Source organism: Podarcis tiliguerta (genome assembly GCF_965153285.1).
Source record: "Podarcis tiliguerta genome assembly, chromosome: 2".
In the NCBI taxonomy this organism is placed as follows: domain Eukaryota; kingdom Metazoa; phylum Chordata; class Lepidosauria; order Squamata; family Lacertidae; genus Podarcis; species Podarcis tiliguerta.
Window position 1 is genome coordinate 110,135,789 of NC_139535.1, and position 14,555 is coordinate 110,150,343.

The 14,555-nt window shown below is 45.1% G+C and overlaps 1 protein-coding gene and 1 long non-coding RNA gene across 2 annotated transcripts in view; both read left to right on the forward strand.

Annotated features, from left to right (window-relative positions):
- The first annotated feature begins 5,447 nt into the window (after window positions 1–5,447).
- The window catches only part of LOC310671666 (uncharacterized protein), a 158,466-nt gene continuing 149,358 nt past the window's right edge, over window positions 5,448–14,555 (forward strand). The window contains exon 1 of the mRNA XM_083428050.1: window positions 5,448–6,417. Within this exon, the coding sequence (XP_083284176.1) occupies window positions 5,703–6,383 (681 nt within the window). The 5' untranslated portion in view covers window positions 5,448–5,702 and the 3' untranslated portion in view covers window positions 6,384–6,417. The remainder of the gene's footprint in view (window positions 6,418–14,555) is intronic.
- Window positions 8,552–9,409, forward strand: LOC310670027. The gene is made up of 2 exons (XR_014507485.1): window positions 8,552–8,902; window positions 9,230–9,409. It is a non-coding gene; the product is annotated as an uncharacterized lncRNA (long non-coding RNA).

Genomic DNA, 14,555 nt, shown 5'->3' on the forward strand with positions numbered 1-14,555 from the left:
TCAACTTTTCCCTTTTCTTGCGAGGAATCCTATTCAGAATAAGGGAATTTCCCTTTAAAAAAGGAAAACATTGACAGCTATGTTATTTACTAGTTGATTTATTTTCAAAAAAATTAGGTTGCCTAATTGACTGCTATGTTATTTACTAGTTGATTTATTTTCAAAAAAATTAGGTTGCCTTTGCCAAAGAGGCACACAATATTAAAACCATTCAAATAGCAGGCCGTGAAATTAGAAAAACATAATCTAAAACATATTTGTTTGCTGAAAAGGAATTAAAGCAATAGCACATAACACAGTAGCGCCATAACATAACATACATGTAAAACAAGGAGCAGATTTATTTATTTTTAAATCCAGCAGCAGTAAATCACCAGCGTAAATACAACTTGAAAGTAGTTTGGAACAAAGAGTTTACAGAGCTTATTTAAAAACCAGGAGCAGGAGCAGGGGACCTGTTGGCCTCAAGGAATTGGACTCCAACTCCCATCAGCCCCAACCAGACTGGCCAATGGTCAGGGATTATGGGAGCTGTAGTCCAACAACAGCCAAAGGGCCACAGGACGGTGCCTGGCTGGCACAATTTGAACAGGTGAAGCCTTTTATAGCATGGAAGCACAACTATGGGGAAAGTTTCACTTTGTTGACAGACTGTCTGTCAGACATTTTATTACTTGTGTGTGGCCCCTTGTTTACTTTTAAACCCTATACTTTGACACAGCAGATTGTACCATTCTGAATACTGGTTTTTCGTTTTTTATTGAAAGGATCAACTTTTTATGAACTAAAATGTTCATTTGCATGAACGTGAACTCATAGTTTGTTTTGGTAAGGGATGAACTCGAACTACAGTAGTGCCCCGCAAGACGAATGCCTCTCAAGACGGAAAACCCGCAAGACGAAAGGGTTTTCCGTTTTCAGAGGCGCTTCGCAAGACGAATTTCCCTATGGGCTTGCTTCGCAAGACGAAAATGACGAAAATTTTTGAGTTTTTTTTCCGCTCCCCAACCCCTTTTTCTGAAGCGCTAAGCTGCTAATAGCCTTTTGGCAGCTAAACCGCTAATCCCTTAAGCCTTAAAAAGCCGTTAATAGCCCTTAAACTGCCAATAGCGCTAATAGCGCTAATCCGCTAATGGGCTTGCTTCGCAAGACGAAAAAACCTCAAGACGAAAAGACTCGCGGAACGGATTCTTTTCGTCTTGCGAGGCACCACTGAGGTTCCTTTTCAATGAACATTTCAAGCAGCAGAGGAAAGCCAAACTGATAACAGGGACATTTTAAGAGCACGAGGAACAAGTGTAATTCAGAAATAGTTTCAAAAAATAGTTTCAAAAAATGCAACATCAGTGGTATCTAACACTATGGAAACTTTCAAAAATGTATAAAAATGTGTCAAGTAATTGTTGGAGATGCGGAGACTCAGGAACATTCTACCATATGTGGTGGATATGTAGGAAAATACAGGTATTCTGGGAGAGTATACATGCAGAACTGCAAAAAAATGCTAAAGATCTCTTTCAATAAAAAACCAGAGGCCTACCTCCTGGGAATAACAGATTTGGATATTCCACAAAAGAGGAAGGGTATCTATTTATATGCGACGGCGGCAGCAAGAGTTTTGATCGCAGCAAAATGGAAGAGTAATGAAATCCCCTCTGTACAAGATTGGATCCAAAAGCTGACAGAATATGCCGAATTAGATGGTTTATCAGAAAGAATAAAGAATAAATCAAAACAGGAATTTGTTTCTAAATGGGAGGTTTTCAAAGAATATCTGAAAAATAAATATAGTAGTTTAAATTCTGTTGCAGCATTTGAGGAACTTCAGTAATAGTTGCAAGGTAGATATAAGAAATCAGATTTATGGATAATATGTATTGGCAATAAGTAATATGAATTTGAAATATGAAATAGACGGGAGGTTGGGTCTTTAGTGTTAAGACCAATAGATGTTTTCTTGTTTGCTAAGAAAATTATGTGTCTATGGTTATTTTTGTAATTTGTGTGTAATTTGGTATTTGGGGGGTTTTTTGGTGTTTTTTTCTTGTATAAATAAAAAACTTTATTTTAAAAAAAACAGAAATAGTTTCCAATGTGTTTTGATCCCTTTGTTGGGAGGAATTGTTCAATGGTTAGATACACACACCTTGCATCTCCTTCTACCACTTATCTAGGCCTGAGTCTCCAAACATGCCTTTAAAAAGGTAAAGGTACCCCTGCCCGTCTGGGCCAGTCGTGTCCGACTCTAGGGTTGCGCGCTCATCTCGCTCAAGAGGCTGGGAGCCGGCGCCATCCGAAGACACTTCCGGGTCACGTGGCCAGCGTGACGAAGCTGCAGCTGGCGAGCCAGCACCAGTGCCGCACACGGAAACGCCATTTACCTTCCCGCTATAAAGCGGTACCTATTTATCTACTTGCACTTAGGGGTGCTTTCTGCTAGGTGGGCAGGAGCTGGGACCGAACAACGGGAGCTCACCCCGCCGCGGGGATTCGAACCACCGACCTTACGATCAGCAAGTCCTAGGCACTGAGGTTTTACCCACAGTGCCACCTGCGTCCCATAAACATGCCTTTACAAACATCTAATTTAGGAGAAATTTGCCGTAAAATGCTGGTGAATTATCAGTGGAAGGACTTTTTAAAACGATTGCCGAGTGACATGGAAACATGGAGAAATAAAAATTTGGAAAATGAGAAACGGACAGTGGCTAGATTCTACTTGCACTGTTGCAAGCAGCAAGCCTCTGAATGTTACGATATGGATGCAATGCAGCTGCAAACTGCTAGCTTGAAAACAAAACATGATGGGAATGTTGGGACTGTCCGTGGGAAACAGAGGGACAGTCAATTCACAGGGCGATGCACCGGAATTAGCTCAGAGTGTAATATGAGCTCTTCCTCTTGCTCTTGTACAGGAAGTCTTTGTCACTTGACTGCTGGAGTTTGAAGAGAGCAGTCATGTTTTCTGTAATGCTGCAAAGACAGAAATAAAAGCATTTAAATACGTTTCTGTCTATCTCCTTTTCCCTGCCGGGGGAGCAGGAGGGAGTGGGTGTGTTCTTCCCACGTTTGGGAAGAATCGCCTATCGTGACCTAGCCTGGATCTTGCTGGGGAATGCAGTGGCGTAGTGTGGGGGGTGCAGGGGGGGCCGGCCACACCAGGCGCAACATCTGGGGGTTAGGGTTAGGGGGCGCAAATCCACGGTTAGGGGGCACAAATCCACGGGTTAGGGGGTCAAATTACTTGCCTTGCCCCGGGTGCTGACAACCCACGCTACGCCACTGGGGGAATGCAGCCAGGGAGGTCAACAGGAGACCAAGCCGGGTGCCTGGGAGAGTTGCCAGTTTCTCCCGATAAAGGCTTGAATTATCAGTAGAAGGACTTTTTAAAAAGATTGCCGAGTGACATGGAAACATGGAGAAAGAAAAATTTGGAAAATGAGAAACGGACAGTGGCTAGGTTCTACTTGCACTGTTGCAAGCAGCATGCCTCTGAATGCCAGTTGCCGGAAATCGCAAGCAGAGAGAGTGCTGTTGCATCCAGAGTGCAGGTGGCGCTGTGGTCTAAACCACTGAGCCTCTTGGGCTTGCCAATCGGAAGGTCAGCAGTTCAAATCCCTGCAACGGGGTGAGCTCCCATTGTTTGGTCCCAGCTCCTGCCAACCTAGCAGCTCGAAAGCACACCAGTGCAAGTAGATAAATAGGTACCAATGTGGTGGGATGGTAAACAGCATTTCCATGTGCTCTGGTTCCTGTCGCACCAGAAGCAGTTTAGTCCTGCTGGTCACATGGCCCGGAAAGCTGTCTGTGGACAAACGGCGACTCCCACGGCCTGAAAGCAAGATGAGTGCTGCAACTCCATAGTCGCCTTTGACTGGATTTAACCATCCAGGGGTCCTTTACTTTTACCTTTCCCACCCTCTGGTGAAGATATCAGCATCCCGTTCCCTTCCATCTCTGGACAAACAGCTTTCTTAATATTGGGAGCAGGGGCAGAATGCCGCAGCTGCAGCAACAAAAATAAAGATGGAAGAAACCATCATTAATTACATAAGAGTACCCGCAAGAATCTCCAGATGGGCTAGATGACATGAGACCTGCCTGTGTGCTTCTTGCCCCACAGTATATAACACCACCACACCATAGCTGTCAACATTTCCCTTTTTTAAAGAGAAATTCCCTTATTCCGAATAGGATTCCTTGCAAGAAAAGGGAAAAGTTGACAGCTATGCACCACACTATGAAACCATGTTCTCCCACCTCAGGGCATTGGGAGTCAACCATGGGATTTGGCCCTTAATCGATCGTGTTTCTTTAACCAAAAAAACCCTTCCCATAGCTCATGCCATCGGCTTCTCTGGTCTGTTTTACTCAATGAGCCAAGTTTCGCCAAGTTCTGAATGTGTACATCTTTGTGATAGGCCCCTGGAGCTCATTTTACATGAAGGCAACACAGGTTGATGTATTTTTAAATGGCTTGATTTTTATCACCTTGCTTAATGATTTGTCACATTATTTATTAGACGGTGGGATATCCGGAGGGATCCATCGCATTAACGTATAAATAATGTGGCAAAGAGTTCAATAGAGCCATAAAAAAGTGATTTCAAAATAAATTGACCTATGTTAAGCTACATGTAAACTAAGGCTGTGAATGATAACACTGGTCAACAACAAATTTGTTGTCTGTGTTTTTTCAGCTGATTTAGGATGAATCTGATGCGCTGAATCCAAAAATCACATTGGTTTTGCTCAATCAGGTCAAGTTTTTGAGCTATGGCCACATGTCTTTTTTTACGTTTATGTTCACATGTACGCTTGTGTGGAGCATTTTAGAAGAAGTTGGTGGGGGTAAAATGCCTTATCAAATAATTGTTTTGATTGGAAATGATTACTTTAATGACAAGAAGTATTCAGGTCCGATAGTTCTGGGTGATTATGTCGAAAAGGGATCAGTTTGAAGTCATAAAACCTCCAAATCTTCCATAAATTGGTCCAGCAAAGCATAAAGTTGGGGGATCAAAACTAAGTTAATGGGGCAGCCGCCCCACGAAGTATCCTGCTCTTCAATCAGCACGTTGTCCTGTAGCTCATTGTGATGAAATTCCAGTGCCTATCTTCGGAGAACTTCCTGACATTAGTGACGAAGATGCCTCCAGTGTTGAAGGACATGAAGAAGAAGAAGTGGTTCTTGAAGATGATGCTCCACATCCATTTCCCCAAAAGCAGTTGAATGATCTAGTTCGCGACCTCAGCTTGTCAAAGGACTCTGCCGAACTGTTGGCATCCAGATTGAAGGAAAAAAACCTCCTCTCTGACAGTGCTCGCATCAGCTTCTTGCACAACAGGCATCAAGAGTACCTCCATTTTTCTCGGAAGAGAAGGACTTGGTGTACTGTGCAGATATTGCGCAGCTTCTGCTCAAGCTTGGAGTGCCACAATACGAACCCAAAGATTGGACACTGTTCATTGACAGCAGCAAGCGATCACTGAAATGTGTTCTGCTACACAACGGCAACCAGTTTGCCTCTATACCCCTGGCTCACTCGAGTACACTGAAGGAGAACTATGAAGTGGTGAAGTATGTGCTGGAGAAAATTGGTTATGATCAGCATAAGTGGTTTATTTGTGTTGACCTGAAGAAGGTGAACTTTTTGTTGGGACAACAGTCTGGCTTCACCAAGTACCCATGTTTTCTGTGCATGTGGGATAGTAGGGACCGTGCTCAGCATTACATGAAGAAGGACTGGCCTGTGCGGGAGGAATTGGTTCCTTGCAAAGAAAGGAACGTCATCAACGACCCTCTGGTGGACAGAGACAGAATACTCTTCCCACCGCTGCACATCAAGCTCGGCTTAATCAAGCAGTTCACCAAGGCTCTGGACAAGGATGGTGATTGCTTCATTTACTTGTGCCAGGCTTTTCCAGGATTGACCACGGAGAAGTTGAAAGCTGGCATCTTTGACGGTCCTCAGATCCGTCAGCTCATCAGAGATCCAGAGTTCGGAAACTCAATGAACGAAGTGGAACTGGAAGCGTGGAAGGCATTTGTTCTGGTAGTGAAGAACTTTCTTGGCAACAATAAGGCCAGAAACTACGCAGAACTTGTCAACAACATGCTGAGTGCTTTCAGAAACCTGGGCTGCAACATGAGCGTCAAGATGCACTACCTATTTTCACATATGGACCGGTTTCCTGAGAACCTGGGTTCAATGAGTGACGAGCAGGGGAAGAGATTCCATCAGGACTTGAAAGAGATGGAGACCAGGTATCAGGGTCGCTGGGACGTAGTCATGATGGCTGACTACTGTTGGACTCTGAAGAGAGACCTCCGTGCTGCTGAGCATTCCAGCAGTTCCAAGAAACAGAAGTTCAAGCCCTGAAGTTTGAAAAACGGTGAAGCAACATGCAATTTACGTGTACTTACCTTTATCAATGCCAACCATTCAGTTTACAGAAAAACTGACCTGATGGAGAGAAACGGATGCCATTTCCTGATTCAGCAGTGCAAAAATACCCTAAATCAGTTGTAGAAATCTAGACAACATTCAAAAAGTAAAAAATTGTTGCCCAGTGTAATGCATGCCATGCCCTTAAGTTTGAAAAATGGGGCCCAGGGAGGAAGGCAGCTAAAAAGTCCTCTAGAGAACAAAAGCTTTGGGCAAGCCACTAATACTTAAATGGGGTGTTTTTTAACCTGACCAAGGTATGGCAACCGATCCAGTCACCACATCAGTGGAGAAAAAATAAGCATTGTATCAAGATGCTTAATGTAACCCTTAGCCTTACAGATGTTGCTCCAATGGGCCAGGGATGGTGGAAATTGTAGCGCTGTGGGTAAAAGCCTCAGCGCCTAGGGCTTGCCGATCGAAAGGTCGGCGGTTCAAATCCCCGCGGCGGGGTGCGCTCCCGTTGTTCGGTCCCAGCGCCTGCCAACCTAGCAGTTTGAAAGCACTCCCGGGTGCAAGTAGATAAATAGGGACCACTTATTAGCGGGAAGGTAAACGGCGTTTCCGTGTGCAGCTCTGGCTCACCAGAGCAGCGATGTCACGCTGGCCATGTGACCCGGAAGTGTCTCCAGACAGCGCTGGCCCCCGGCCTCTTGAGTGAGATGGGCGCACAACCCTAGTCTGTCAAGACTGGCCCCTACGGGCAGGGGTACCTTTACCTTTTTAACATCTGAAAGGCCAAAGGTTCCCCATGCCTTCACTAAAGCTTTCACTTCCTAACTCTGATAAGGAAATAGTAATATTGGCCAACCTTGCAGGGCTGTTGTCAGGATGAAATCATGAGAACATAAGAGCATCTGCGGAATAACGAACAACAAGATCCACCCTTCGCCTACCTCCTGCTTTTCCAAAATCAGTTTGCTCAAGACTATGCGGTGTTACGTAGATCATCTCATACCTGACCACCTGGGTTGCCCTTTTTTAACCTGACCAAGGTATGGCAACCGAGCCAGTCACCACATCAGTGGAGAAAATATAAGCATTGTATCAAGATACTTAATGTAACCAAGTACCTAATAACATTATTTTATTTCAGTTATTAAGTTTGGAGCTGTGGAAACAGGTCCCTGACAGGTTGTTATAGCCCTTTATTGTTCTACATATCAATTTCAGTTCCCAGTGCTGGGCTGGCACACAAAATGCATTATGCCCTTATTAGTCCATTCGACCAGCTGCCGCTGGGCCCTCCCTCGTCTTCCGCCTTCCAGACTCCACCAGGAGCTGAAGAAAGCTGCAGAAGAAGAAGCAGAGAAGCACTTTCTGAGATTGCTGCTGTTCCTTTGACCTGTCTGTATTCTACACTTCTGTTACCTGCCTTTCCGTTTTCTCCCTCGGAAAAGAGAGCCACTACGGTGTAGTGGTGAGAGTGTCTGACTAGGAGCTGGGAGTCTGGGGTTCAAATCCCGTGCCGATTCCGGCAAGATCTTGCCGAAATTCCGCAAGATACTGCAGAGCACTTTTATATGCCTGTTGTCTTTGTCCAGGGAGTTTTCTTGGCAGGGATACTGGAGTGGCTTGCCGGTTCCTGCTCCAGGTGGATCACGTTTGGTCAAAACTCTCCACTATAACCTGTCCATCTTGGGTGGCCCTGCATGGCATAGCTTCTCTGAGTTATTCAAGCCCCTTTGCCATGACAAGGCAGTGATCCATGATCTGCTTAAAAAGCAGAGACATCACCTTGCCGACAAAGGTCCGTATAGTTAAAGCTATGGTTTTCCTAGCAGTGATGTATGGAAGTGAGAGCTGGACCATAAAGAAGGCTGATTGCGGAGTCTGTATTTATTCACACATTATGTCACATTTTATTCACACATTTTTTTCATCACCTGAATAGGGATCGATAGATGGATGGACCAATAGATTCAGATTACATTGGTACCTCGGATTACATATGCTTCAGGTTACATATTCTTCAGGTTACAGACTCCGCTAACCCAGAAATAGTACCTTGGGTTAAGAACTTTGAGAACAGAAATTGCGGCATGGCGGTGGCAGCAGCAGGAGGCCCCATTAGCTAAAGTGGTGCTTCAGGTTAAGAACAGTTTCAGGTTAAGAACGGACCTCCGGAACGAATTACATACTTAAACCGAGGTACCACTGTACTATAGTATGATTCCTGCTGTTATTTTATTCCTTTTTTAAAAAAGAAACTAAAAAATGAATGACAATTTCTTCACATCCGAAGTGCTTTCATAAGAAAACAGGAGGGGGGACCCAGAGAGCTCTTTAATGCTGACCTTTCATAGGAAGAAGCCATCGAGGAAGATTGAGAAATGACTATTCCAAAGAGGCTCTAGCCATCGCAATGGATATCAGCTCATCCTGCGCCTCCTTCTCCTCATGCCAGATATTTGATCTCCTCCAATGTTGCCAAATGATCTTATCCTCCAGCTGTAAGATGCATCTTGCATCTTGCTTTTTTTTTTTAGCTTTTACTATGTGCTACAGCTTAATTATTTAACACCACCGGGTTATGCAAGTTGATGCATATGTTTCCAAGGGACAGAGTGGGAGTGATTGATTGGCTGACTGACAGATGGAAATAAACAGCAGAGATGGGGAGGGCAGGGGGAGGAAAGAGGATGCTCCATTTTTATTGCAAGTGTCAAAGGGACAAAGCAGAGAGGAAAGTTAAAAACCGGCTGCCTCGCAGACTCAAAGCCCTCTTGGGTACTCATGCCAATCCACTCACTCCTTCCGCTCACTTGTCATTTGCTCAGAAATCATCCCTGCTCTGAAAATGATCTTACAAAGTCACGGGCCGTCAGAAGACCAAGAACACGTTGCAGGAACCTATGTGCACGTCTGTCCAATTCTACATTCAGGCTTTGCTTTGCTCAGGTTAAATGTCGAAGACAGAATAAACCTCTGCAGCTCAAAGCAGCGGGGTATTTTTCTTATGGAAGTTGTAGAATCCCTATTATTGCAAGCATGTAAAAAACACCATTTGCATAATAGATAAGCAGCTACCCTGAGGTCCACACGCACACGGGATAAATTAATCCTGCCTCCCTTCAAAAGAAGGAATGAGATATCATACTTCTCAACTGCCCCAATTAAATTGGGACATCCCATTTTGGGGTGTGAGCTCAAAGTGCAATATTGTGTGGGTCATGTGACTTGTGCAGGAGCACGCCCCAGTTTTTCGCAGTGACATCCTGGAGCGTATAATAAATAAATAAATAAATACATTTTATTTATACCCCGCCCTCCCCAGCCAGAGCCGGGCTCAGGGCAGCTAACACCAGTAAAATTACAGTAAAAACATAGTAAGAAAAACAACAACAACAATTTAAAATGCAGGTTAAAATGCAATTTAAAATGCAGCCTCATTTTAAAGTAGCCCATAGATCAAAGCCATAAAGGGAGGGAAACATAAGGGTCAGACTGAGTCCAAACCAAAGGCCAGGTGGAACAGCTCTGTCTTGCAGGCCCTGCGGAAAGATGTCAAGTCCCGCAGGGCCCTAGTCTCTGTATGAGACATATTTTGTGATTCTTATCCTCACCTCTACAAGTTAAGCATAACGATTGTTGGTTGCTCAACTGTCTCAAGCATAGATTGGACAAATGCAAAACTATCACCTTGTGTTGTTGAGCAGCCTGTACAACGTGGGTCGGCAAACCAAGGACCGCGGGCCGGATCAGGCCCAATTGCCTTCTAGATCCGGCCCGTGGACGGTCCGGGAATCGCCACATGAAGAAGAAGAAGAAGAAGAAGAAGAAGAAGAAGAAGAAGAAGAAGAAGAAGAAGAGTTTGGATTTGATATCCCGCCTTTCACTTCCCTTCAGGAGTCTCAAAGCGGCTAACATTCTCCTTTCCCTTCCTCCCCCACAAGAAACACTCTGTGAGGTGAGTGGGGCTGAGAGACTTCAGAGAAGTGTGACTGGCCCAAGGTCACCCAGCAGTTGCATGTGGAGGAGCGGAGACGCGAACCCGGTTCCCCAGATTACGAGACTACCGCTCTTAACCACTATACCACACTGGCTCTACCACACATGGATCGCCAGCGCATGCATTCTTTCCCTCTCCCTCACACGGCGGCGCTTTTCTCCTCAGGGATGGAACAATCTTGTCCCACACTGGGCATTGTCGATGGTGGGAGTTGGCTCACCCACCTGTCCATGTCAGCAGGGCGGCTCTGGGAAAAGGGTGTGTGACACTGGCTGCTTGCTGCTGCTGCTTTTTCCTTCTGCTCCTCCTCCCTCTCCCTCAGTCTGCCCTTCCTTCCTTCTCCGCACCCCTTCTCCACGCTGCTTCCTCACGCGCTTTCTTCATCGCTGCCTGCCTGCCTCCTTCATTCCTCCAATGGCGTTCAGGTGGGTTGTTGCGGTGGCCATGGCTGCCGCTTGCGGGTTGACGGGCGGCTCTGTCTTCTTCTCCACAGTGTCTCACGGGAAGCAGCAGCAGCAGCAGGTGGTGGCTAAAAGCTCTGGCGACGCCCTGGTTCCCCTGCCTCCATCCGCTGCTCCTCCGCCGGGGCTGCTGCTTCTGTCTTCACCGGCCAACGCAGCCTCCTACCCCGCCACAGCGCCTGGCTGGCTGGAGAAGCCCAACTGCGGCTATTGGGATGACAACTGGGACACGTAAAGCGAAGCATCTTCAGGCCTCTTTGCGGGTGGGCGAAAATTGTTCATTTTATTTTTTTCCCCAAAATATAGTCTGGCCCCTCACAAGGTCCAAGGGACAGTGGACCGGCCCCCGGCTGAAAAAGTTTTCTTTTTTTAAAAAAAATAATATTTATTAAAAGTTTAATAGTTACAGAAAAAAAGAAAAAGAAGGGGGGAAACAATAGAAAATTTAACATACAATACATCAAAAATAAAAGGAAAAACAAAAAAAGTACATCAAAACAACAAGAAAAACAAAAACATTTAAAAACACATCCAATGTTTCCATATCTTTACCTTTCATTTACTTGTTTCATCGACCTCCTCACACCTCCCTTTTTGTCTTCTAGTTCAATTAGCTATTTCAGCAAATCCTTTCCATCTTTCCCAATTTTTTGTTCTGTAATTTATCTTAACACAATCTAACTTTAAATTTTCCACTCTAGCCCATTAACAATCAGTTTTTGCTTAATTCTTTCTGCTAAAACCATATAACTTCATTCCAGCATTCTTCTAACATTCATTAATTTTGCAGTGTTTCTGTAAATATACTTTGAATTTTTTCCAATCTTCTTCCACTGACTCTTCTCCCTGGTCTCAGATTCTGCCAGTCATTTCTGCCTGAAATCCAAAGGTAATTCACACTGAGAAAACAATGGGCTCAAGCTTGAGACTGCAATCCAGCTGGACCTCAGTGTCCAAGCTGAACGATGGGGGTAGAGACACTCCTTCAGGTATCCTGGGCCGAGGCTGTTTAGGGCTTTAAAGGTCAGCACCAACACTTTGAACTGTGCTTAGAAACATACTGGGAGACAACAGTATAGGCCCCCCAAAATGGGATGTCTCAATTTAATTGAGGCAGTTGAGGGGTATGTTATAAGAGTTGTGGCCTTTTGCAGACAATTTGGGAGACAGTGCCAGGTATCAGGAGCAGGAGGAAGTGGTCCGAGCATCCAGGAACAGAAGCCTATGCCCTAGACCAGACATGTCCAACTTTCAGATCCAGTATTAAAAAAACTGGCAGTGATCTACCAAAGTTGTTGAGCTTTTTTAAGGGAGTCAAAGTTGTTAAGTTGTTGAGCTTTTTTGTGTGGGGGAAGGAAGGGTCCAGCGATCTACCACGGACACCCCACGATCTACCTGTTGGACATCTCTCTCTCTCTCTCTCTCTCTCTCTCTCTCTCACACACACACACACACACACACACACACACTTTAAAAAAGCACACTGCCCCAACCCCCCTTGAGAACATTCTGAATATGACACCATCCAACATGTTTCACGATTTTTACCTTAGGATAAAGTAACAATTCGCCAATGACTCTGGGATGTAGAAGATAATGGGAGAGGGTTTACCCAAGCGACATATTTGTCAAAATTAAAGGTAAAGGTACCCCTGCCCGTACGGCCCAGTCTTGACAGACTCTAGGGTTGTGCGCCCATCTCACTCAAGAGGCCGGGGGCCAGCGCTGTCCGAAGACACTTCCGGGTCACGTGGCCAGCGTGACATCGCTGCTCTGGCGAGCCAGAGCCACACACGGAAACGCCGTTTACCTTCCCGCTAGTAAGCGGTCCCTATTTATCTACTTGCACCCAGGAGTGCTTTCGAACTGCTAGGTTGGCAGGCGCTGGGACTGAACGACGGGAGCGCACCCCGCCGCGGGGATTCGAACCGCCGACCTTTCGATCGGCAAGCCCTAGGCACTGAGGCTTTAACCCACAGTGCCACCCGCGTCCCTATTTGTCAAAATTACAAATACCTAAATATAGACAGTCGTTTACCCTTGCTAGATTCAACGGACTGCCGTCCGCCTTGTTGCAGGGCATATACATGGGTAAACCATTGTTTAGTACAGTATGTGAGTCTGGTCTGAGGCTGTAATAAATTCAATTCAAATTCTCTTCAACCCCAGCTATCTCTTATAACAGGACTCTGGACTTGGTCATACCAACATACTTTCAGTACTGCTTTCAATATATTTGAAATCAAGTGAACACACGTCTGTCAATCTTTGAAAGTCTGTAGAAGTATAATAAGACTATAGTTGAAACAAAGTAATAGATGCTATCCTGTGGGCTAAGCAGTAAAACTTTTTAGTGGCCATTCAAATATATTAGAGAATTTAGTAGTGTACACATTTTGTTTTTGTTGTTCTAAATTATGTATATTATGCAATAAGAATTGTAGTGCTATCTAGTATACTGGTCATTGTGTTGCTTGTGTTGTTTGTTGTGTTAAGTTTGCAACACAGGGGTTTGTTGTTCTGTAACAGACACTATTTTCAACAGACAAATCCCGGCTATGTCCGGGAAATTCCGGACGTATGGCAGCCCTAGCTTGCATCCAATATTTTTAAAAACAGAGCTGGGATGGGGAAGACCATTCTGCCTCCTACCCCTCTGCATTTATATATATTTCCTAGCACTCCCAGCTCCTGCCCTGCTATGTAAGACATTTCCCAGGGCTCCTGTACTGAGAAACTGTGGGAAACAGAGTTGATCCTTGCTCCATTTGCAGTAATCAGAGAAACTTGCAAAGTAAGCTGGTGGAGGGACGGGGTAGGACAGGCATGTCCAAACTCCATTTTGGGGGCCTAATCCTGCCCGCTGGTCAGTTTAATCTGGCCCCCATGGCAGTTTCCTGGGGCAAAATCCTAAAAAAAAAACAACTCAACAAGTTAAATACAGTGGTACCTCGGGTTACATACGCTTCAGGTTACATACGCTTCAGGTTACATATGCTTCAGGTTACAGACTCCACTAACCCAGAAATAGTGCTTCAGGTTAAGAACTTTGCTTCAGGATGAGAACAGAAATCATGCTCTGGCGGCACGGCAGCAGCAGGAGGCCCCATTAGCTAAAGTGGTGCTTCAGGTTAAGAACAGTTTCAGGTTAAGAACGGACCTCCGGAACGAATTAAGTACTTAACCCAAGGTACCACTGTACTAAAAGAAGCTCAACAACTCCAATCCTAAGAAAAACTCAACAACTTAAATCCTAAGAAAAGCTCCACAACTTTGGTCAGCCCCCATGGCCCTTCACTTCAATTCCTCTTTGAAAAAAAGTTTGGACGCCACTGGTGTAGGGATTTGGGTGGAATGGGGGCAGGTAGATGGGGAGGAGGGAGGGAGGGACACTATGCGGCATTTGAGGGAAGGATTAGACCTTGTTGAGTTCTCTGCTGAGATCATGAGAGGCACAATGGGGTCTGATTGGGCTTGGCTATGGGCTTAGCATAAACTGAGCTATTTTCTATGTATGTGTGGTGGAAATCAATTTGCTCAATCCAGTTCAGTGCCTGACCAAGGAGTTTGTGGCATCCCTATTCCCCACACTGTAATGTGATTAGGAGAAACTTTAGGTAGGTTTTGAGAAAAGCCTACAGAGAGGCAGGCATATTTAGAGAAGGACCTCTGGTGCCAGAAATAATAATAATT